We start from the raw sequence: 22,551 nt of genomic DNA on the forward strand, positions 1-22,551 counted from the left end.
TGGAACAACAGATAGTCCCAAAAGAAAATCAAAAGGAAGATAGTTCTGAAGTGTCTGTCCTATATCTGAGAGATACAGTGCCTTGCAAAAGTATTCATCCCCCTTGGCATTTTTCCTATTTTGGTGCATTACAACCTGTAATTTAAATGTATTTTTATACATGTAATGGACATACACAAAATAGTCCAAATTGGTGAAGTGAAATGAAAAAAACTACTTATTTCAAAGAATTCTAAAATATAAATAACGGAAAAGTGGTGTGTGCATATGTATTCACCCCCTTTGCTATGAAGCCCCTAAATAAGATCTGGTGCAACCAATTAACTTCAAAAGTCACAATTAGTTAAATAAAGTCCACCTGTGTGGAAAAAAAAACTATTTGATCCCCTGCTGATTTTGTACGTTTGCCAACTGACAAAGAAATGATCAGTCTATAATTTTAATGGTAGGTTTATTTGAACAGTGAGAGACAGAATAACAACAAAAAAATCCAGAAAAATGCATGTCAAAAATGTTATAAATTGATTTGCATTTTAATGAGGGAAATAAGTATTTGACCCCTCTGCAAAACATGTCTTAGTACTTGGTGGCAAAACCCTTGTTGGCAATCACAGAGGTCAGACGTTTCTTGTAGTTGGCCACCAGGTTTGCACACATCTCAGGAGGGATTTTGTCCCACTCCTCTTTGCAGATCTTCTCCAAGTCATTAAGGTTTCGAGGCTGATGTTTGCCAACTCGAACCTTCAGCTCCCTCCACAGATTTTCTATGGGATTAAGAAATCCCATTAAGGCCACTCCAGGACCTTAATGTGCTTCTTCTTGAGCCACTCCTTTGTTGCCTTGGCTGTGTGTTTTGGGTCATTGTCATGCTGGAATACCCATCCACGACCCATTTTCAATGCCCTGGCTGAGGGAAGGAGGTTCTCACCCAAGATTTGACAGGATTTCAGTCCTTCACGGCGTAGTGTGTTACCAATTGTTTTCTTGGTGACTATGGTCCCAGCTGCCTTGAGATCATTGACAAGATCCTCCCGTGTAGTTCTGGGCTGATTCCTCACCGTGCTCATGATCATTGCAACTCCACGAGGTGAGATCTTGTATGGAGCCCCAGGCTGAGGGAGATTGACAGTTATTTTGTGTTTCTTCCATTTGCGAATAATCGCACCAACTGTTGTCACCTTCTCACCAAGCTGCTTGGCGATGGTCCCATTCCAGGCTTGTGTAGGTCTACAATCTTGTCCCTGACATCCTTGGAGAGCTCTTTGGTCTTGGCCATGGTGGAGAATTTGGAATCTGATTGATTGCTTCTGTGGACAGGTGTCTTTTATACAGGTAACACACTGAGATTAGGAGCACTCCCTTTAAGAGTGTGCTCCTAATCTCAGCTCGTTACCTGTATAAAAGACACCTGGGAGCCAGAAATATTTCTGATTGAGAGGGGGTCAATACTTATTTCCCTCATTAAAATGCAAATCAATTTATAACATTTTTGACATGCGTTTTTCTGGATTTTTTTGTTATTTTTCTGTCTCTCACTGTTCAAATAAACCTACCATTAAAATTATAGACTGATCATTTCTTTGTCAGTGGGCAAACATACAAAATCAGCAGGGGATCAAATACTTTTTTCCCTCACTGTAAGTGTAACATGATCTGTCACATGAACTCAGTATATATACACCTGTTCTGAAAAGCCCCAGAGTCTGCAACACAACTAAGCAAGAGGCACCACCAAGCAAGTGGCACCATGAAGACCAAGGAGCTCTCCAAACAGATCAGGGACAAAGTTGTGGAGAAGTACAGATCAAGGTTGGGTTATAAAAAAATATCAGAAACTTTGAACATCCCACAGAGCACCATTTAAATCCATTATTAAAAAATGGAAAGAAATGGCACTACAACAAAACTGCAAAGAGATGGTCGCCCACCAAAACTCACGGACCAGGCAAGGAGGGCATTAATCAGAGAGGCAACAAAGAGACCAAAGATAACCCTGAAGGAGCTGCAAAGCTCCACAGCGGAGATTGGAGTATCTCTCCATAGGACCACTTTAAGCCGTACACTCCACAGAGCTGGGCTTTACAGAAGAGTGGCCAGAAAAAAGCCATTGCTTATTTTTTTCTTTAAACAAACACGTTTGGTGCTCGCCAAAAGCCATGTGGGAGACTGCCCAAACATATGGAAGAAGGTACTCTGGTCAGATGAGACAAAAATTGAGCTTTTTGGCCATCAAGAAAAACGCTATGTCTGCCGCAAACCCAACACCTCTCATCACCATGAGAAAACCAACAGTGAAGCATGGTGGTGGCAGCATCATGCTGTGGGGATGTTTTTCATCTGCAGGGACTGGGAAACTGGTCAGAATTGAAGGAATGATGGATGGCGCTAAATACAGGGAAATTCTTGAGGGAAACCTTTTTCAGTCTTCCAGAGATTTGAGACTGGGACGGAGGTTCACCATCCAGCAGGACAATGACACTAAGCATACTGCTAAAGCAACATTCGAGTGTTTTAAGGGGAAACATTTAAATGTCTTTGAATAGCCTAGTCAAAGCCCTCAATCCAATTGAGAATCTGTGGTATGACTTAAAGGTTGCTGTACACCAGCGGAACCCATCCAACTTGAAGGAGCTGGAGCAGTTTTGCCTTGAAGAATGGGCAAAAATCCCAGTAGCTTATAGAGACATACATTTTACATTTTAGTCATTTAGCAGACGCTCTTATCCAGAGTGACTTACAGTTAATGAGTGCATACATTTTCATACTGCCCCCCCCCCGTGGGAAACGAACCCACATCCCTGGCGTTGCAAGCGCCATGCTCTACCAACTGAGCTACACGGGGCCCAAGAGACTTGCCGCTGTAATTGCTGAAAAAGGTGGCTCTACAAAGTATTGACTTTAGGGGGGTGAATAGTTACAGTGGGGAAAAAAGTATTTAGTCAGCCACCAATTGTGCAAGTTCTCCCACTTAAAAAGATGAGAGAGGCCTGTAATTTTCATCATAGTTACACGTCAACTATGACAGACAAATTGAGCATTTTTTTCTCCAGAAAATCACATTGTAGGATTTTTAATGAATTTATTTGCGAATTATGGTGGAAAATAAGTATTTGGTCACCTACAAACTCTCACAGACCTGTAACTTCTTCTTTAAGAGGCTCCTCTGTCCTCCACTCGTTACCTGTATTAATGGCACCTGTTTGAACTTGTTATCAGGATAAAAGACACCTGTCCACAACCTCAAACAGTCACACTCCAAACACCACTATGGCCAAGACCAAAGAGCTGTCAAAGGACACCAGAAACAAAATTGTAGACCTGCACCAGGCTGGGAAGACTGAATCTGCAATAGGTAAGCAGCTTGGTTTGAAGAAATCAACTGTGGGAGCAATTATTAGGAAATGGAAGACATAAAAGACCACTGATAATCTCCCTCGATCTGGGGCTCCACGCAAGATCTCACCCCGTGGGGTCAAAATGATCACAAGAGCGGTGAGCAAAAATCCCAGAACCACACGGGGGGACCTAGTGAATGACCTGCAGAGAGCTGGGACCAAAGTAACAAAGCCTACCATCAGTAACACACTACGCCGCCAGGGACTCAAATCCTGCAGTGCCAGACGTGTCCCCCTGCTTAAGCCAGTACATGTCCAGGCCCGTCTGAAGTTTGCTAGAGTGCATTTGGATGATCCAGAAGAGGATTGGGAGAATGTCATATGGTCAGATGAAACCAAAATATAACTTTTTGGTAAAAACTCAACTCGTCGTGTTTGGAGGACAAAGAATGCTGAGTTGCATCCAAAGAACACCATACCTACTGTGAAGCATGGGGGTGGAAACATCATGCTTTGGCTGTTTTTCTGCAAAGGGACCAAGACGACTGATCCGTGTAAAGGAAAGAATGAATGGGGCCATGTATCGTGAGATTTTGAGTGAACCTCCTTCCATCAGCAAGGGCATTGAAGATGAAACGTGGCTGGATCTTTCAGCATGACAATGATCCCAAACACACCGCCCGGGCAACGAAGGAGTGGCTTCGTAAGAAGCATTTCAAGTTCCTGGAGTGGCCTAGCCAGTCTCCAGATCTCAACCCCATAGAAAATCTTTGGAGGGAGTTGAAAGTCCGTGTTGCCCAGCGACAGCCCCAAAACATCACTGCTCTAGAGGAGATCTGCATGGAGGAATGGGCCAAAATACCAGCAACAGTGTGTGAAAACCTTGTGAAGACTTACAGAAAACGTTTGACCTGTGTCATTGCCAACAAAGGGTATATAACAAAGTATTGAGAAACTTTTGTTATTGACCAAATACTTCTTTTCCACCATAATTTGCAAATAAATTCATAAAAAATCCTACAATGTGATTTCCTGGAGAAAAAAATCCTCATTTGGTCTGTCATAGTTGACGTGTACCTATGATGAAAATTACAGGCCTCTCTCATCTTTTTAAGTGGGAGAACTTGCACAATTGGTGGCTGACTAAATACTTTTTTTCCCCACTGTATGTACGCTCCAGTTTTCTGTTTTTTTGTCTTATTTTTTGCTTGTTTCACAGTAAAAAATATGTTGCATCTTCAAAGTGGTAGGCATGTTGTGTAAATCAAATGATACAACCCCCCAAAATCAATTTAAATCCAGGTTGTAAGGCAACAAAATAGGAAAGATGCCAAGGGGGAGAATACTTTCGCAAGCCACAGTATAAGGTAGATCAATAATATATATATATATATATTTTTTTTTACATGTATTTAACCCCTTATTTTTGGCACTAATCAGTCTCCATACTGTATATACTTCCATAAATTTTTTCAACTGGTACCGGGGGACTTCAGACAAGTCTTGTGAGGTATCCTAGAGCAAAACAACCGACATGTACAGTTGAAGTCGGAAGTTTACATACACCATAGCCAAATACATTTAAACTCAGTTTTTCACAATTACTGACATTTAATTCTAGTAAAAATTCCCTGTCTTAGGTCAGTTAGGATCACCACTTTATTTTAAGAATGTGAAATGTCAGAATAATAGCAGAGAGTGATTTATTTAAGCTTTTATTTCTTTCATCACATTCCCAGTGGGTCAGAAGTTTACATACACTCAATTAGTATTTGGTAGCATTGCCTTTAAATTGTTTAACTTGGGTCAAACTTTTCGGGTAGCCTTCCACAAGCTTCCCACAATAAGTTGGGTGAATTTTGGCCCATTCCTCCTGACAGAGCTGGTGTAACTGAGTCAGGTTTGTAAGGCTTCCTTGCTCGCACACGCTTTTTCAGTTCTGCCCACAAATGTTCTATAGGATTGAGGCCAGGGCTTTGTGATGGCCACTCCAATACCTTGACATTGTTGTCCTTAAGCCATTTTGCCACAACTTTGGAAGTATGCTTGAGTTCATTGTCCATTTGGAAGAGCCATTTGCGACCAAGCTTTAACTTCCTGACTGATATCTTGAGATGTTGCTTCAATATATCCACATCATTTTCCTTCCTCATGATGCCATCTATTTTGTGAACTGCAGCAAGGCACCCCCACAGCATGATGCTGCCACCCCCGTGCTTCACGGTTGGAATGGTGTTCTTCAGCTTGCAAGTTCCCCCTTTTTCCTCCAAACATAACGATGGTCATTATGGCCAAACAGTTCTATTTTTGTTTCATCAGACCAGAGGACATTTCTCCGAAAAGTACGATCTTTGTCCCCATGTGCAGTTGCGAACCGTAGTCTGGCTTTTTTATGGCGGTTTTGGAGCAGTGGCTTCTTCCTTGCTGAGCGGCCTTTCAGGTTATGTCGATATAGGACTCGTTTTACTCTGGATATAGATACTTTTGTACCTTTTTCCTCCAGCATCATCACAAGGTCCTTTGCTGTTGTTCTGGGATTGAGTTGCACTTTTCGCACCAAAGTATGTTAATCTCTAGGAGACAGAACGCGTCTCCTTCCTGAGCGGTATGAAGGCTGCGTGGTCCCTTGGTGTTTACACTTGCGTACTATTGTTTGTACTGATGAACGTGGTACCTTCAGGCGTTTGGAAATTGCTCCCAAGGATGAACCAGACTTGTGGTGGTCTACAATTTTTTTTCTGAGGTCTTGGCTGATTTCTTTAGATTTTCCCATGATGTCAAGCAAAAATGCACTGAGTTTGAAGGTAGGCCTTGAAATACATCCACAGGTACACCTCCAATTGACTCAAATGCCTATCAGAAGCTTCTAAAGCCATGACATCATTTTCTGGAATTTTCAACTTATTGTATGTAAACTTCTGACCCACTGGAATTGTGATACAGTGAATTATAAGTGAAATAAACAATTGTTGGAAAAATTACTTGTGTCATGCACAAAGTAGATGTCCCAACCGACTTGCCAAAATTATAGTTTGTTAACAAGAAATGTTTGGAGTGGTTGAAAAACAAGTTTTAATGACTCCAACCTGAGTGTATGTAAACTTCTGACTTCAATTGTACGTGTTCGTGAGAGTCTCACCTTTCCACAGAGGGGTCATATTAGTATGTAGCCCAACTGTTCGGCCACTACTGTCAGAAGTTGGCAGATCGGCTGTACCGACTTGAGATGAGTCCCAAGAACTTGTGGAGCAAAACAGAGAACACCATCGTGTTCGTGACCGTCTCATCTTTCCATAGAGGGGTCATAATAGTTTGTAGGCCAAATCGTTCAGACGCTCTAGCTCTTTCACCTTTCACCACAGATGCGGAAGTGGTGCGGTGGATTGAGACGCATCCAATGCAAAAACAAAAAGATATCTCTAGTTTAAACTGACAGATTTTAATGGGGATTTTTTTTTTATGCTAATTTGATTTCCACGGGGGCGCAGAAATCGACTCTAGGGTTTATCTCATGATGATGATGTAGGCTCCATCCTCTGACATCACCTCTTTCCACCAGGGTGAAGCCCTGAGGCAGATTCTGGTGAATCGTTACTATGGGAACATCAAGCCTGCGGCCAGAAGAGACAGTGTGACGACGTTCATCAATGGTCCTGTCCCCCCTGGAACAGAAGGGAAACCTCGAGCAGGTACCTGTCTGTCTCTGTATCTCTGTGTCACTCTGTATCTGTTTGTCTGAACTGGCTGACATATACAGTGGGGTCCGGAATTATTGGATCCCTTGATAAAGATGAGAAAAAAAATATTATAAAATAAATAACACAAATACTGAACTACAGGTAACTGACAATATAAAGGAAACACTTGAGTAAATGAGGGATACAAAGGATATTGAAAGCAGGTGCTTCCACACAGGTGAGATTCTTGAGTTAATTAAACAATTAACATCCCATCATGCTGGGCAGGCCATTATTTTGGCTACCATGTCTATGCCCCCACAGGATGAAAATGCCCCCATCCACAGGGCACGAGTGGTCACTGAATGGTTTGATGAGCATGAAAACGATGTAAACTATATTCCATGGCAGCCTCGGTCACCAGATCTAAACCCAATTGAACACTTGTGGGAGATTCTGGAGCGCCGCTGAGAGCGTTTTCCACCACCATCAACAATTATGGAATTTCTTGTAGAAGAATGGTGTTGCATCCCTCTAATAGAGTTCCAGACACTTGTAGAATCAATGCCAAATTGCATTAAAGCTGTTCTGGCTCGTGGTGGCCCAACGCCCTATTAAGACACTTTATGTTGGTGTTTCCTATATTTTGGCAGTTAAAAATGCAATTATTTTGGGGCCTCCCGAGTGGCGCAGCGGTCTATGCCACTGCGTCGCATTGCTTGAGGCGTCACCACAGACCCGGGTTCGACCCAGCGTCATCCGGGTTAGGGGAGGCTTTACTTGGCTTATCGTGCTCTAGCAACTCCTTGTGCCGGGCAGGGTGCCTGCAGGCTGTTTCCTCTGACACATTGGTGCGGCTGGCTTCCGGGTTAAGCAGGCGGGTGTTAAGAAGCGCGGTTAGGCAGTTCATGTTTCGGAGGACGCATGACTCGACCTTCACCTTTCCCGATCCCGTTGGGGAGTTGCAGCGATTAGACAATATCGCAATTGGATATCACGAAATTGGGGGTAAAAAATCAATTATTATTTTATACTAATACAATTGATCAGAGAAATATATTTTGTTTAACAAGTAATAAAACAAAATCTGAAAAAGATCAGGGTCAAAATTAATACTCCAGCAGCCTCCCCTTGCAAGGATAACGACACTGAGCCATTTTCTAAAATGTTTTATGAGATTGAAGAACTCATTGGGAGGGAGAACACATTGTTCTTTCGAAGGCCAAACCCACCATTGGTGTCCGTGGCCAAAGATATCTATTTTCATGTCATCTGACCATAGCTCCGCCTGGAGTTTACAACTGCTTTGGCATGTGAAACGAAAATAGAGGTCTTTCCCACACCAGCAGTTGGTTTGGCCTTCGAAAGAACAATGCATGTGCAAAAAATATTTAATCCCTACTGTAAAATATGGTGGTGGATCTTTGATGTTATGGGGCTATTTTTCTTCTGCTGGTACTGGGGGCTTTATTAAGGTCAACGGCATCATGAACTTTACCAAGTATCTGGTTGCCTCTGCCAGGAGGCTGAAACTTGGCCGGAAGTGGATCTTCCAGATAGACAATAACCCCATGCACACATCAAAAACCATAAAGAAATGGTTAATTGACAAAAAGTATATATTTTGCAATGGCCTTCTTAGTCTCTGGACTTGAACTAAATTGAAAACCTGTGGTTTGACTTGAAGAGGGCAGTCCATAAGCACAGTCGAAGGATGTCAAGGATCTGGAAAGTATCTGTATGGAGGAATGGTCTAAGACCCCTCCCAATGTGTTCTCTAATCTCATAAAACATTTTAGAAAAAGGCTGTGTTGTTACCCTCGCAAGGGGAGGGTGCTGGAGTATTGAAAACAGGGGGATCCAATCATTTTGACCACTATCTTTTTGAGATTGTATTTTTTACTTGTTAAACAAAATATTTTTCTCTGTGCAATTGTGTATATATATATATATATATATATATATATATATATATATATATATATATATATATATATATATATATATATATATATTGTATACAATATAGCTCATCTTTATCAAGGGACCCCACTGTACATCTCAATACCTCAGAGTATTAAAGCATGTTGAAGTGGTCCAGACTCTAATCAGGGTGATGAGTCATGGTTGGTCTCTTCTCCATGCCTGGAGAATAGGAATGAGTTCCTTCCTGTTCACGCTCCTGTCTGCCTGCCTGCCCACCCATGTCCTCCATTAAGACTTTGGACCCAGGCTCTGTCCCTCAGCATTTGAGCAATCTCCTCTGACTGAGCCAAGCCGTGCTGTTGCCAGGCGACCAGAGAGACGGGCTCTAGATTATAATGTTTTGTGGAGTGTGGACACCTGCTCCCACAGCCAGAGAGTGGCCCTCTGGGTAACATTATCACACATCTGCTTCCTTGTGTGGCTGGAGCAGGTGTCCTCACTGGACAAGGCTAGCTAGTCTTAGCTAGGAAATACAGCTATTTTCAAGACATGGAATGATCTTCACTATACTTTTGGCATCCTGTTTTTGGTTTAGTTTAGAGATCATATCCATCAAGATTCATCTCATTAAATGATATAATAAGCAAATGATGCAGTGAATCAATGAACAGGAAAGAGACAGACGGATCTCTTTAATCTGCCCATCTGGCAATCCTCTTGAGTGAGGAAATCCCTGTGAGATGATGGAATTGTACTTTTACTCTCATTTACAGTGACAGGTTCTCCTGTATGTATGTCTTTCCTCCTTGTTCTGGCTCTTGATGGCGCTCTCCCCGTCTCTCTCTCCCCGTCTCTCTCTCCCCGTCCCTCTCTCCCCGTCCCTCTCTCCCCGTCTCTCTCTCCCCGTCTCTCTCTCCCCGTCTCTCTCTCGCTCTCTCTCCCCGTCTCGCTCTCTCTCCCGTCTCTCTCTCCCTGTCCTTCCCCAGTGGTGAGTTCAGGGGCGGCCGCGGCCCGAGGGGAGCTGACCCTGCATGAGGTCCAGTGCCGTCTGGATAAAGAGGGTGCATCCGACCTGGTAATCGACCTCATCATGAATGCCACGAGCGACCGTATCTTCCAGGAGAGCATCCTATTGGCCATCGCCCTGCTGGAGGGCGGGAACACGGTCATCCAGGTGAGAGTTAACCCGTGCCAGGGGCACAATGTGATATGAGTAGAACATGTTAGAGAAGAGGTAGAGTGGGAGAGACTGGGCCCAGAGGAGGAGAGCAGGAAGTGGAGGCAGAGCAGGAACTAATGGTCTGTCTGCTGGGAGAGGTCCAAGCTCTGAGCTCTGAGTAGCTCCCCAATGCGTCACTACCTCCCCTCCTCTCAGCCAGCCAGAAGGGGTTGCTATGGCAACAAACCTAATTACTTCTCTGACTGCACAGCAAGGTTAAGAGAGGGACATGGGGAAAGTGGGGGGGAGCGGGGTGGCTGATTGTTGGGCAGTTACATTTTCTTACTTTGCGCCTGCGTTTTGTGTGTGTGTGTGTGTGTATGTTTATCTCTGTGTGAGCTAATGCATAAACAGGCCTGTTGCATAATAGGGCTTGTATTTGTATAGTGGTTTACCTGATGAACCTTGGCTTGGCTTCCCACAGCACAGGCAGTTTACTCAAAGGCCCTCACACATGACTCCTGTTACATAACCACAGCATGTCACTGGATGAATAATGCAGAGACCACAGTGCCTTATTAACTGGGTCTCACTGTGCTGTCAGAACAAGGGAAGGTGTATAGAGGAGGAGCAGCCCTGGGAGCCCCAATGTTCCAGACAGACCAGACACCTGTAGAAAAGCCACACCCTAGTTTGTAGTCCTCCATCCCACTGTCTCACCTCACACAGATCCACATATCACACACACATACACACCCAGGGCAGCTGTTTGTATGTAGATCTATGGAGTGTTGTGGTCAGGTTAGGGTTCAAAGGCCTCGTCAGGCCTGTGAGGTAGGCTACATGTCTTCCTCTTTTGCTGATAGTTGACAACAGTGCCATGAGTGTGTCTTTCTTTTGGCATCGTGGCGATGTTCCCTGTGAAGTTTGGGTTAATATTTGCAAAGTAATCTTTGTTGTGTGTGTGTGTGTTTGGTTGGTGGTTGCCAACCTCATGCAAGAGTGTTCATTGAGAAGAGTTTCTCACTGCAGTGTGGGTGTGTGTGAGAGTTGAGCAAGGGAATTACTGCCATTACTCATTGAGACTTCTATTGTAAGGGGATTGCTGGTCCTCATGCCTGCCTTTTTTAGTTAAAGCGTATTCGGTTATAATGTTTTAAAATCTAATTTACTCCCACTCTTAAGCACCATTATGCTATCCTTCACCCCCTCTGGGGCCTTGGAAAGGACCTCCCTGCAGGAAAGTATTACAGGTAGTAGTCAGGGAAAGAGATTGGCAGGATAATGTATTATTTGGAGGGGGTGGGGTTCTCTCATTGTAGCCAAGGAGCCTGCACAACTTCACACAGGGCTTCTCGTTTTCATAATCCCAGTTAGTTTTTTCGCTCTCAATTTGCAGGGGACAAGTGAGCTTTGTTGCAGGATCACGTATGGTTCTGAGTGAATCATGTCAGCAGTCGCATCACATTTCTGTCTCTTAGATAATGCTAGACCCGTCTTCAACGACAAAAAAGGCTCTTGTTGTCCAATTTTTTGTGGTAATCTTGGGCAGTCGCCGGGCCAACGGGAAAGAGGTAGGGAAGGAGTAGTAAGGGCCAGTAGTATGAAGGACGAAAGTGAAGGAGTTGAGGTGAGCTGCAGCCCTGAGCTGTATGTGCCAGCCCTGCAGGGGGAAAGAGGAAGTGTGTTAGTGAAAACAAAGAGAAATGGGCCAGGCCCTCTGCAGCCCTCTCCTCTGCATGCTCCCAACACTGGGGAGATTCACTTTCTTAATTAACATGCCCACTGATTATCTGCTCACCATACTAATGAGAACTGGCAATGGAGGCTCCTGCTGAAACATTACTCAGAGTTCTTACAAGATGGCTGACACTTACATGGCTTTTGTAGTTGGGCTTTAAGCCCAGCTGTAATTATGGCTTTCATTGTTTGTAATCCATTTGACTCCCCTTTTAGAAATGTTATGGGCAGTCAGTCACACCATTTTGTGAACATGAAACATGTTCTATGAGATAGTGTTTTAACCCCTTAATGCCCTTTTCAGGCTTTTCTCTCTCCTGGGAAGGAATTGGACAAATCGAACAGAAGAAGCGTCATAAGAAAGTCAGATTCACCTTTTTGCAGGTCTCCAGAATTTGTTAACATTATTATATTTATTTTATGTATTTATTTCAATTTGCACACAAGAACATATAAAATAATATGATACGAGTTTAAAAGGCAAATGAAAAGAGCATGTGCAGGAGAGGTAGAAAACCCAGAGGCGTGTCAGGCCCCTCCCCCTTTCAAATTGTTATAGAATCAAAACAAACAAAAAAAGTATCCTGATTTTTAAGACTAAGAAATAAGAGGACACTACTTTTACTTTGCGACCCAGGCAGGCTAAGGCTGTAGCATTGAGCCAACCAACCCACAGGAGCAAGGAAGCAGAGGCTTTGACTGTACATTGGCTACTGGTGGTCACCTGTATGGAGATATCAATCACCTGTGGCTACTCCAGTCCAGAGCCTTCTAGTCAATGTAAGGCTCTGCTCCAGCGTAGACATCCAGATAGGTCAGACAGTAGTGACTACTGCCAATTGGATTGTGACGCTGCTTGCTCTGTTTGGAAGGCTATCTGACCCACGCTGGAAGTTGATGCCCACACTATTGGCTATTACAGCACTGGCAGTGTGCAGAACAGCCTGCAGGCTATGGTGAGGTCATTATGCTGTTTCAAGGGATAACTAACTTAATTCCTCCTCTGTAGAAACTGAAATTAGGTAATTGTTCAGTATTTGACTTGTTTTAATAGTCTGAATTGATTGTCCTTTGCACGATGAAACACTGTCTTATTATCAGTTCTCAAAGGCCTAACCAGCTTATGTTCTATTTTTAAAACCCTTCAGGCCTGTAGGTTCTAGAGAAAGGTATAAATAGAAATGTCAGAGGGAGAGGGGGCGTTGGACGGGAGGCTGGAAACTGACATCTCATTTTGATGATAATGATCGACTCTGCCTTCTGACTGACCTGTCATTTCATAGAGCTAGCAGGTCACGCCACACAAAAAAAGAGGAAGCTCACGCTGCCGGTGCTGGCACATGCGCAGATCAAATACACCGCTGGAACTCCGATTAAGGTGTTCCTAATACTTCAAAAGATTGCATAGAAATCCAGGTGTTTTAATCGGTGTATGCTGATTATGACTTTACGGCAATTAAGAGTAAAGTGTTTACATGACTAATGCCATTCTCGGCCTACTGCTGTAATCAGTTTAATATTGTGTTATTAGTGTGCATGTAAACGTACTCACTGTTCCAAACTCTCCTGAACTCCCCCCTACAATTCCACCATGCTGATGGCAGTGGCTGGCAGGGGTTGTAATTGGATACTGGTTGGTTGATTTGTTTGTTTTTCTATCCTCTTATACTGTTTGTGACCGGGCCTTGTGAGAGAGTGGGTCTCGTTGGTTACTGGCTGGTGGGCACGGTACGGTGCAGGAGCCCTCCAATGATTACAGCCAGGGCTCTGTCGCTCACTGAGGAAGGGAGGAAGGGAGGGAGGGAGCGCGGGAGCCTGCAATATAAATAGAGCTTACATAACTGCCCCTTGTTGATGCCAAGAGCCAGCACAGCAGTGAAGGGAGAAAAATAACAAAGAGAAAGAGAGGAATGACCTTGTGTTTTTTTATAGAGGAGGCCCCTTTGCCCAACATTGGGGAGAGATGCCCGGGGCGGGGCCCAGACTACTGTATGTGATGGATAGCTCCACGGACGACAGGGACCTCGGGGGGCCTTTGATACAGAGAGCATAGTGCACCCAGTGGGCCCTGCAGGCAGGGTCTAATCTGTTGCAGAGAAAAGGATAAGCTGGTGGTTTCCTGGAAGAAGAAATCAGCAGGTTGATGGTGCATACCAAGGGCCCAGGGATAAATAAGCTCACCACCACAGCCATGCTGGTGTAAATTACACTTAGCAATGCACAAGTACTATCACCTAGTAAATGCACCTTAATGCCTAGTCTACGCTCTTAGAAAAAAGGTTCCAAAAGGGTTCTTCGGCTGTCCCCATAGGATAACCCTTTTTGGTTCCAGGTAGAACCCTTTTTGGTTCCAGGTAGAACCCTTTTGGGTGCCATGTAGCTGCAACCAAAAGGGTTCAACCTGCAACCAAAATGGGTTCTTCAAAGGGTTATCCTATGGGGACAGCTGAAGAACCCTTTAAGGTTCTAGATAGCACCTTTTTTTTTTTCAGAGTGTATAATGAATCCCTGCAATTTTCCCATAGAGAAAAATATTAATCTTCCCTCCATGTTGTGTTATTGTTGCAGACTATGACATTTTATTATGTACCCAAGATATACAGTGAGGGAAAAAAGTATTTGATCCCTTGCTGATTTTGTACGTTTGCCCACTGACAAAGAAATGATCAGTCTATCATTTTAATGGTAGGTTTATTTGAACAGTGAGAGACAGAATAACAAAACAAAAATCCAGAAAAAAGCATGTCAAAAATGTTATAAATTGATTTGCATTTTAATGAGGGAAATAAGCATTTGACCCCCTCTCAATCAGAAAGATTTCTGGCTCCCAGGTGTCTTTTATACAGGTAACGAGCTGAGATTAGGAGCACACTCTTAAAGGGAGTGCTCCTAATCTCAGTTTGTTACCTGTATAAAGGACACCTGTCCACAGAAGCAATCAATCAATCAGATTCCAAACTCTCCACCATGGCCAAGACCAAAGAGCTCTCCAAGGATGTCAGGGACAAGATTGTAGTCCTACACAAGGCTGGAATGGGCTACAAGACCATCGCCAAGCAGTTTGGTGAGAAGGTGACAACAGTTGGTGCGATTATTTGCAAATGGAAGATACACAAAATAACTGTCAATCTCCCTCGGCCTGGGGCGCCATGCAAGATCTCACCTCGTGGAGTTGCAATGATCATGAGAACGGTGAGGAATCAGCCCAGAACTACACAGGAGGATCTTGTCAATGATCTCAAGGCAGCTGGGACCATAGCACCAAGAAAACAATTGGTAACACACTACGCCGTGAAGGACTGAAATCCTGCAGCGCCCGCAAGGTCCCCCTGCTCAAGAAAGCACATATACAGGGCCGTCTGAAGTTTGCCAATGAACATCTGAATGATTCAGAGGAGAACTGGGTGAAAGTGTTGTGGTCAGATGAGACCAGAATCGAGCTCTTTGGCATTAACTCAACTCGTCGTGTTTGGAGGAGGAGGAATGCTGCCTATGACCCCAAGAACACCATCCCCGCCGTCAAACATGGAGGTGGAAACATTATGCTTTGGGGGTGTTTTTCTGCTAAGGGGACAGGACAACTTCACCACATCAAAGGGACGATGGACGGGGCCATGTACCATCAAATCTTGGGTGAGAACCTCCTTCCCTCAGCCAGGGCATTGAAAATGGGTCGTGGATGGGTATTCCAGCATGACAATGCCCCAAAACACACGGCCAAGGCAACAAAGGAGTGACTCAAGAAGAAGCACATTAAGGTCCTGGAGTGGCCTAGCCAGTCTCCAGCCCTTAATCCCATAGAAAATCTGTGGAGGGAGCTGAAGGTTTGAGTTGCCAAACGTCAGCCTCGAAACCTTAATGACTTGGAGAAGATCTGCAAAGAGGAGTGGAACAAAATCCCTCCTGAGATGTGTGCAAACCTGGTGGCCAACTACAAGAAACGTCTGACCTCTGTGATTGCCAACAAGGGTTTTGCCACCAAGTACTAAGTCATGTTTTGCAGAGGGGTCAAATACTTATTTCCCTCATTAAAATGCAAATCAATTTATAACATTTTTGACATGCATTTTTCTGGATTTGTTGTTATTCTGTCTCTCACTGTTCAAATAAACCTGCCATTAAAATTATAGACTGATAATTTCTTTGTCAGTGGGCAAACGTACAAAATCAGCAGGGGATCAAATACTTTTTTCCCTCACTGTAGATTATAAATCTGTTCCAGAGAATTGGAAACTGATAGCCAGTACAAGTCAGCAAACCGCATGCTTTCTTATTTCTACCTTTTTGTTGTTTATTGGAAAGTTATTTTAAAGGGGGACAAACTACAGTACTTCGATTAACTTAATTGTAACTTTCAGTGTGTACTCTCAGGTCTTAGCTACTGGTGGACCTCTGTGAGTACTATTGAATGCATGCACAGTTTTTCTACTCACCTTCCTCTGATCTCCACTCCACCCCACTCCCCTCCCACCCCCTCCCTCTTCCCTCTCACCCGCCTGCCTCTGGTCTCCCCTCCTCCCCTCTCACCCATCTCTCTCACCATCCTGCCTTTGGTCTCTTCTCCTCCTCTCCTCCTCCTCCCCTCCCACCCCCTTCCTCTTCCCTCTCACCCGCCTGCCTCTGGTCTTTTGTTTTGGTTATATTATTACTGAAGTACTTGATGCTGAATGTCCTGAAAGCCACCTTCATTTGAGTTGACAAACTTCCTGTGATTGCTGTGTACCTGGCTGTGATTGCTGTGTACCTGGCTGTAGTTGTTGTGTACCTGGCTGTGATTGCCGTGTACCTGGCTGTGATTGCTGTGTACCTGGCTGTGATTGCTGTGTACCTGGCTGTGATTGTTGTGTACCTGGCTGTGATTGCTGTGTACCTGGCTGTGATTGCTGTGTACCTGGCTATGTTTTCTGTGTGAATGTGTGTACAGTGCAGCCTGCCCTGCGCGGTAACAGTAGAGTTGTGCCCCTGGGGCAGAGAGCAGATGGTGTGAATTCAGGTGAGCACAGGGACACACTCCAGGTTATTTCCTTGGCAGGGGGCTGAGAGCTGAGGGTTATGTAACAGAGCTGCAGAGAGAGAGCCTCTGGCTGCATAGGAAGGAGGGAGGGAGGGAGGGAGGGACGTACGGAGATGTGGTCAAACTGCCAACAAACGGAACAACAAACATACTAGACCTTTAAGCTGTTTACCTTGTATTTGTTAAATGGGAAACATACACACAGTGGGGGAAAAAAATATTTAGTCAGCCACCAATTGTGCAAGTTCTCCCACTTAAAAAGATGAGTGTCACGATCGTCGAAGGAGGAGGACCAAGGCGCAGCGTGAAATGCATACATACTTATTTTATTAAGTGCACACAATAAACAAAACAACAAACGATAACGTGACGTCCTAGGTCTAACACAACCAACACGGAACAAGATCCCACAACTACTGTGGGAAAACAGCCTGTCTAAATGTGGTTCCCAATCAGAGACAACCAGCAACAGCTGACACTCGTTGCCTCTGATTGAGAACCACTCTGGCCAACATAGAAATACAAGAACTAGATAATAAACATAGAACACAAACACATAGAATCTACACACCCTGGCTCAACATATAGAGTCCCCAGAGCCAGGGTGTGACAGTACCCCCCCCCCAAAGGCGCGGACTGCGACCGCGCCTAAACATAAATCAAACAGGGGAGGGCTGGGTGGGCATTCCTCCTCGGAGGCGGTTCCGGCTCCGGGCTTGACCACCACCCTCCAACAATCCCCCCGTAGCGCCCCTGGTCCGGTCTGGCCCCGCTGGCTGGAGCTGGACTGGACATCGTAGGAGCGGATTGCTTAGGCTCCGGTGTGGAGCAGCTGACCGGTACCTGACCAGGCACGGGTTGTGCCGGACTGACGACGCGCACCCCTGGCTTGGTGCGTGGAGCAGGAACGGGCCGGACCGGGCTGACGATGCGCACCCCTGGCTTGGTGCGTGGAGCAGCAACGGGCCGGACCGGGCTGACGATGCGCACCCCTGGCTTGGTGCGGGGAGCAGGAACGGGCCGTACCGGGATGACGATGCGCATCCCTGGCTTGGTGCGTGGAGCAGGAACGGGCCGTACCGGGCTGACGATGCGCACCCTTGGCCTGGTGCGTGGAGCAGGAATGGGCCGTACCGGGCTGACGATGCGCACCCCTGTCTTGGTGCGAGGGGCAGGAATAGGCCGGGCCGGGCTGGCGACGCGCACCGTAGGCTTGGTGCGAGTGGCAGGAACAGGCCGGGCCGGGCTGGCGACGCGCACCGTAGGCTTGGTGCGAGGAGCAGGAATAGGCCGGGCCGGGCTGGCGACGAGCACCGTAGGCTTGGTGCGAGTGGCAGGAACAGGCCGGGCCGGGCTGGCGACGCGCACCGTAGGCTTGGTGCGAGTGGCAGGAACAGGCCGGGCCGGGCTGGCGACGCGCACCGTAGGCTTGGTGCGTGGAGCAGGAATGGGCCGTACCGGGCTGACGATGCGCACCCTTGGCCTGGTGCGTGGAGCAGGAATGGGCCGTACCGGGCTGACGATGCGCACCCCTGGCTTGGTGCGAGGGGCAGGAATAGGCTGGGCCGGGCTGGCGACGCGCACCGTAGGCTTGGTGCGAGTGGCAGGAACAGGCCGGGCCGGGCTGGCGACGCGCACCGTAGGCTTGGTGCGAGTGGCAGGAACAGGCCGGGCCGGGCTGGCGACGCGCACCGTAGGCTTGGTGCGAGGGGCAGGAATAGGCCGGGCCGGGCTGGCGACGCGCACTATTAGCTTGGTGCGGGGAGCAGGAACAGGCCGGGCCGGGCTGGCGACGCGCACCGTAGGCTTGGTGCGAGGGGCAGGAACAGGCCGGGCCGGGCTGGCGACGCGCACCGTAGGCTTGGTGCGAGGGGCAGGAATAGGCCGGGCCGGGCTGGCGACGCGCACTATTAGCTTGGTGCGGGGAGCAGGAATAGGCCGGGCCGGGCTGGCGACGCGCACCGTAGGCTTGGTGCGAGTGGCAGGAACAGGCCGGGCCGGGCTGGCGACGCGCACCGTAGGCTTGGTGCGAGGAGCAGGAATAGGCCGGGCCGGGCTGGCGACGCGCACCGTAGGCTTGGTGCGAGTGGCAGGAACAGGCAGGGCCGGGCTGGCGACGCGCACCGTAGGCTTGGTGCGAGTGGCAGGAACAGGCCGGGCCGGGCTGGCGACGCGCACCGTAGGCTTGGTGCGAGGGGCAGGAATAGGCCGGGCCGGGCTGGTGACGCGCACTATTAGCTTGGTGCGGGGAGCAGGAACAGGCCGGGCCGGGCTGGCGACGCGCACCGTAGGCTTGGTGCGAGGGGCAGGAACAGGCCGGGCAGGCGACGCGCACCATTGGTTTGGTGCGGGGAGCAGGAACAGGCCGGGCTGGCAACGCGCACCATTGGCTTGGTGCGGGGAGCAGGAACAGGCCGGGCCGGGCTGGCGACGCGCACCGTAGGCTTGGTGCGGGGAGCAGGAACAGGCCGGGCCGGGCTGGCGACGCGCACCGTAGGCTTGGTGCGAGTGGCAGGAACAGGCCGGGCCGGGCTGGCGACGCGCACCGTAGGCTTGGTGCGAGGGGCAGGAATAGGCCGGGCCGGGCTGGCGACGCGCACTATTAGCTTGGTGCGGGGAGCAGGAACAGGCCGGGCCGGGCTGGCGACGCGCACCGTAGGCTTGGTGCGAGGGGCAGGAACAGGCCGGGCCGGGCTGGCGACGCGCACCGTAGGCTTGGTGCGAGGGGCAGGAATAGGCCGGGCCGGGCTGGCGACGCGCACTATTAGCTTGGTGCGGGGAGCAGGAATAGGCCGGGCCGGGCTGGCGACGCGCACCGTAGGCTTGGTGCGAGTGGCAGGAACAGGCCGGGCCGGGCTGGCGACGCGCACCGTAGGCTTGGTGCGAGGAGCAGGAATAGGCCGGGCCGGGCTGGCGACGCGCACCGTAGGCTTGGTGCGAGTGGCAGGAACAGGCCGGGCCGGGCTGGCGACGCGCACCGTAGGCTTGGTGCGAGTGGCAGGAACAGGCCGGGCCGGGCTGGCGACGCGCACCGTAGGCTTGGTGCGAGGGGCAGGAATAGGCCGGGCCGGGCTGGTGACGCGCACTATTAGCTTGGTGCGGGGAGCAGGAACAGGCCGGGCCGGGCTGGCGACGCGCACCGTAGGCTTGGTGCGAGGGGCAGGAACAGGCCGGGCAGGCGACGCGCACCATTGGTTTGGTGCGGGGAGCAGGAACAGGCCGGGCTGGCAACGCGCACCATTGGCTTGGTGCGGGGAGCAGGAACAGGCCGGGCCGGGCTGGCGACGCGCACCGTAGGCTTGGTGCGGGGAGCCGGAACAGGCCGGGCCGGGCTGGCGACGCGCACCGTAGGCTTGGTGCGAGGGGCAGGAATAGGCCGGGCTGGCGACGCGCACCGTAGGCTTGGTGCGAGTGGCAGGAACAGGCCGGGCCGGGCTGGCGCCACTTGCTTGGTGTGAGGAGCGGGACTGGGTTTCTTCATAACCCTCCGCTCCCTCAGCTGCCTACACAGTTCCTCTCGCCGTGCCTCTACTCTCTCCTTCTCCCTTATCGCCTCCAGTAGCTCCTCCCTCTGAACCACTAACTCCTGCTCCCTCTGGACCAATAGCCCCCTTAACCTGGTGGCCTCCTCACCTAACCTCCCAATACGCCCTGTAACTGCCTCCTGCTGCCCCGTCGCCCATGCCGTGTGCCCCCCCCTAAACATTTTTTGGGGTTGCCTCTCGTCCGTCCAACGACGACACTGTTGACGCCGTTGCTCCTCTCTACGGCGCGCCTCCACCGTCTCTTCCCACGGACGCCGATCCATCCAGGCCTGGATCTCCTCCCAAGTCCAGGACCCTTTCCCGTCCAATATCTCCTCCCATGTCCAGGCTGCCTGCTCCTGGACACGCTGCTTGGTCCTGGTTTGGTGGGATCTTCTGTCACGATCGTCGAAGGAGGAGGACCAAGGCGCAGTGTGAAATGCATACATACTTATTTTATTAAGTGCACACAATAAACAAAACAACAAACGATAACGTGACGTCCTAGGTCTAACACAACCAACACGGAACAAGATCCCACAACTACTGTGGGAAAACAGCCTGTCTAAATGTGGTTCCCAATCAGAGACAACCAGCAACAGCTGACACTCGTTGCCTCTGATTGAGAACCACTCTGGCCAACATAGAAATACAAGAACTAGATAATAAACATAGAACACAAACACATAGAATCTACACACCCTGGCTCAACATATAGAGTCCCCAGAGCCAGGGTGTGACAATGAGAGAGGCCTGTAATTTTCATCATAGGTACACGTCAACTATGACAGACAAAATGAGAAAAAAAAATCCAGAAAATCACATTGTAGGATTTTTTATGAATTTATTTGCAAATTATGGTGGAAAATAAGTATTTGGTCAATAACAAAAGTTTCTCAATACTTTGTTATATACTCTTTGTTTGCAATGACACAGGTCAAACGTTTTCTGTAAGTCTTCACAAGGTTTTCACACACTGTTGCTGGTATTTTGGCCCATTCCTCCATGCAGATCTCCTCTAGAGCAGTGATGTTTTGGGGCTGTCGCTGGGCAACACGGACTTTCAACTCCCTCCAAAGATTTTCTATGGGGTTGAGATCTGGAGACTGGCTAGGCCACTCCAGGACCTTGAAATGCTTCTTACGAAGCCACTCCTTCGTTGCCCGGGCGGTGTGTTTGGGATCATTGTCATGCTGAAACACCCAGCCACGTTTCATCTTCAATGCCCTTGCTGATGGAAGGAGGTTTTCACTCAAAATCTCACGATACATGGCCCCATTCATTCTTTCCTTTACACGGATCAGTCGTCCTGGTGCCTTTGCAGAAAAACAGCCCCAAAGCATGATGTTTCCACCCCCATGCTTCACAGTAGGTATGGTGTTCTTTGGATGCAACTCAGCATTCTTTGTCCTCCAAACACGACGAGTTGAGTTTTTACCAAAAAGTTCTATTTTGGTTTCATCTGACCATATGACATTCTCCCAATCCTCTTCTGGATCATCCAAATGCACTCTAGCAAACTTCAGACAGGCCTGGACATGTACTGGCTTAAGCAGGGGGACACGTCTGGCACTGCAGGATTTGAGTCCCTGGCGGCGTAGTGTGTTACTGATGGTAGGCTTTGTTACTTTGGTCCCAGCTCTCTGCAGGTCATTCACTAGGTCCCCCCGTGTGGTTCTGGGATATTTTTGCTCACCGTTCTTGTGATCCTTTTGACCCCACGGGGTGAGATCTTGCGTGGAGCCCCAGATTGAGGGAGATTATCAGTGGTCTTGTATGTCTTCCATTTCCTAATAATTGCTCCCACAGTTGATTTCTTCAAACCAAGCTGCTTACCTATTGCAGATTCAGTCTTCCCAGCCTGGTGCAGGTCTACAATTTGGTTTCTGGTGTCCTTTGAAAGCTCTTTGGTCTTGGCCATAGTGGAGTTTGGAGTATGACTGTTTGAGGTTGTGGACAGGTGTCTTTTATACTGATAACAAGTTCAAACAGGTGCCATTAATACAGGTAACGAGTGGAGGACAGAGGAGCCTCTTAAAGAAGAAGTTACAGGTCTGTGAGAGCCAGAAATCTTGCTTGTTTGTAGGTGACCAAATACTTATTTTCCACCATAATTTGCAAATAAATTCATTAAAAATCCTACAATGTGATTTTCTGGAAAAAAAAATCTCAATTT

At 48.0% G+C, this 22,551-nt stretch overlaps 1 protein-coding gene across 2 annotated transcripts in view; it reads left to right on the plus strand.

Moving 5' to 3' along the window:
- The window catches only part of LOC311139054 (inositol 1,4,5-trisphosphate-gated calcium channel ITPR1-like), a gene marked incomplete at both ends in the record, with an annotated part of 129,615 nt that overhangs the window by 53,996 nt on the left and 53,068 nt on the right, over nucleotides 1–22,551 (plus strand). Inside the window, 2 exons of one of the 2 annotated variants that reach the window (XM_084173906.1) lie at nucleotides 6,895–7,024; nucleotides 9,925–10,112. In XM_084173906.1, the coding sequence (XP_084030032.1) occupies nucleotides 6,895–7,024; nucleotides 9,925–10,112 (318 nt within the window). Of the gene's footprint in view, nucleotides 1–6,894; nucleotides 7,031–9,924; nucleotides 10,113–22,551 lie in introns of both variants that reach the window. The other variant, XM_084173907.1, reaches the window with a different exon arrangement.

This window comes from Coregonus lavaretus (genome assembly GCF_964263955.1).
Source record: "Coregonus lavaretus genome assembly, chromosome: 12".
Classification (NCBI taxonomy): Eukaryota; Metazoa; Chordata; class Actinopteri; order Salmoniformes; family Salmonidae; genus Coregonus; species Coregonus lavaretus.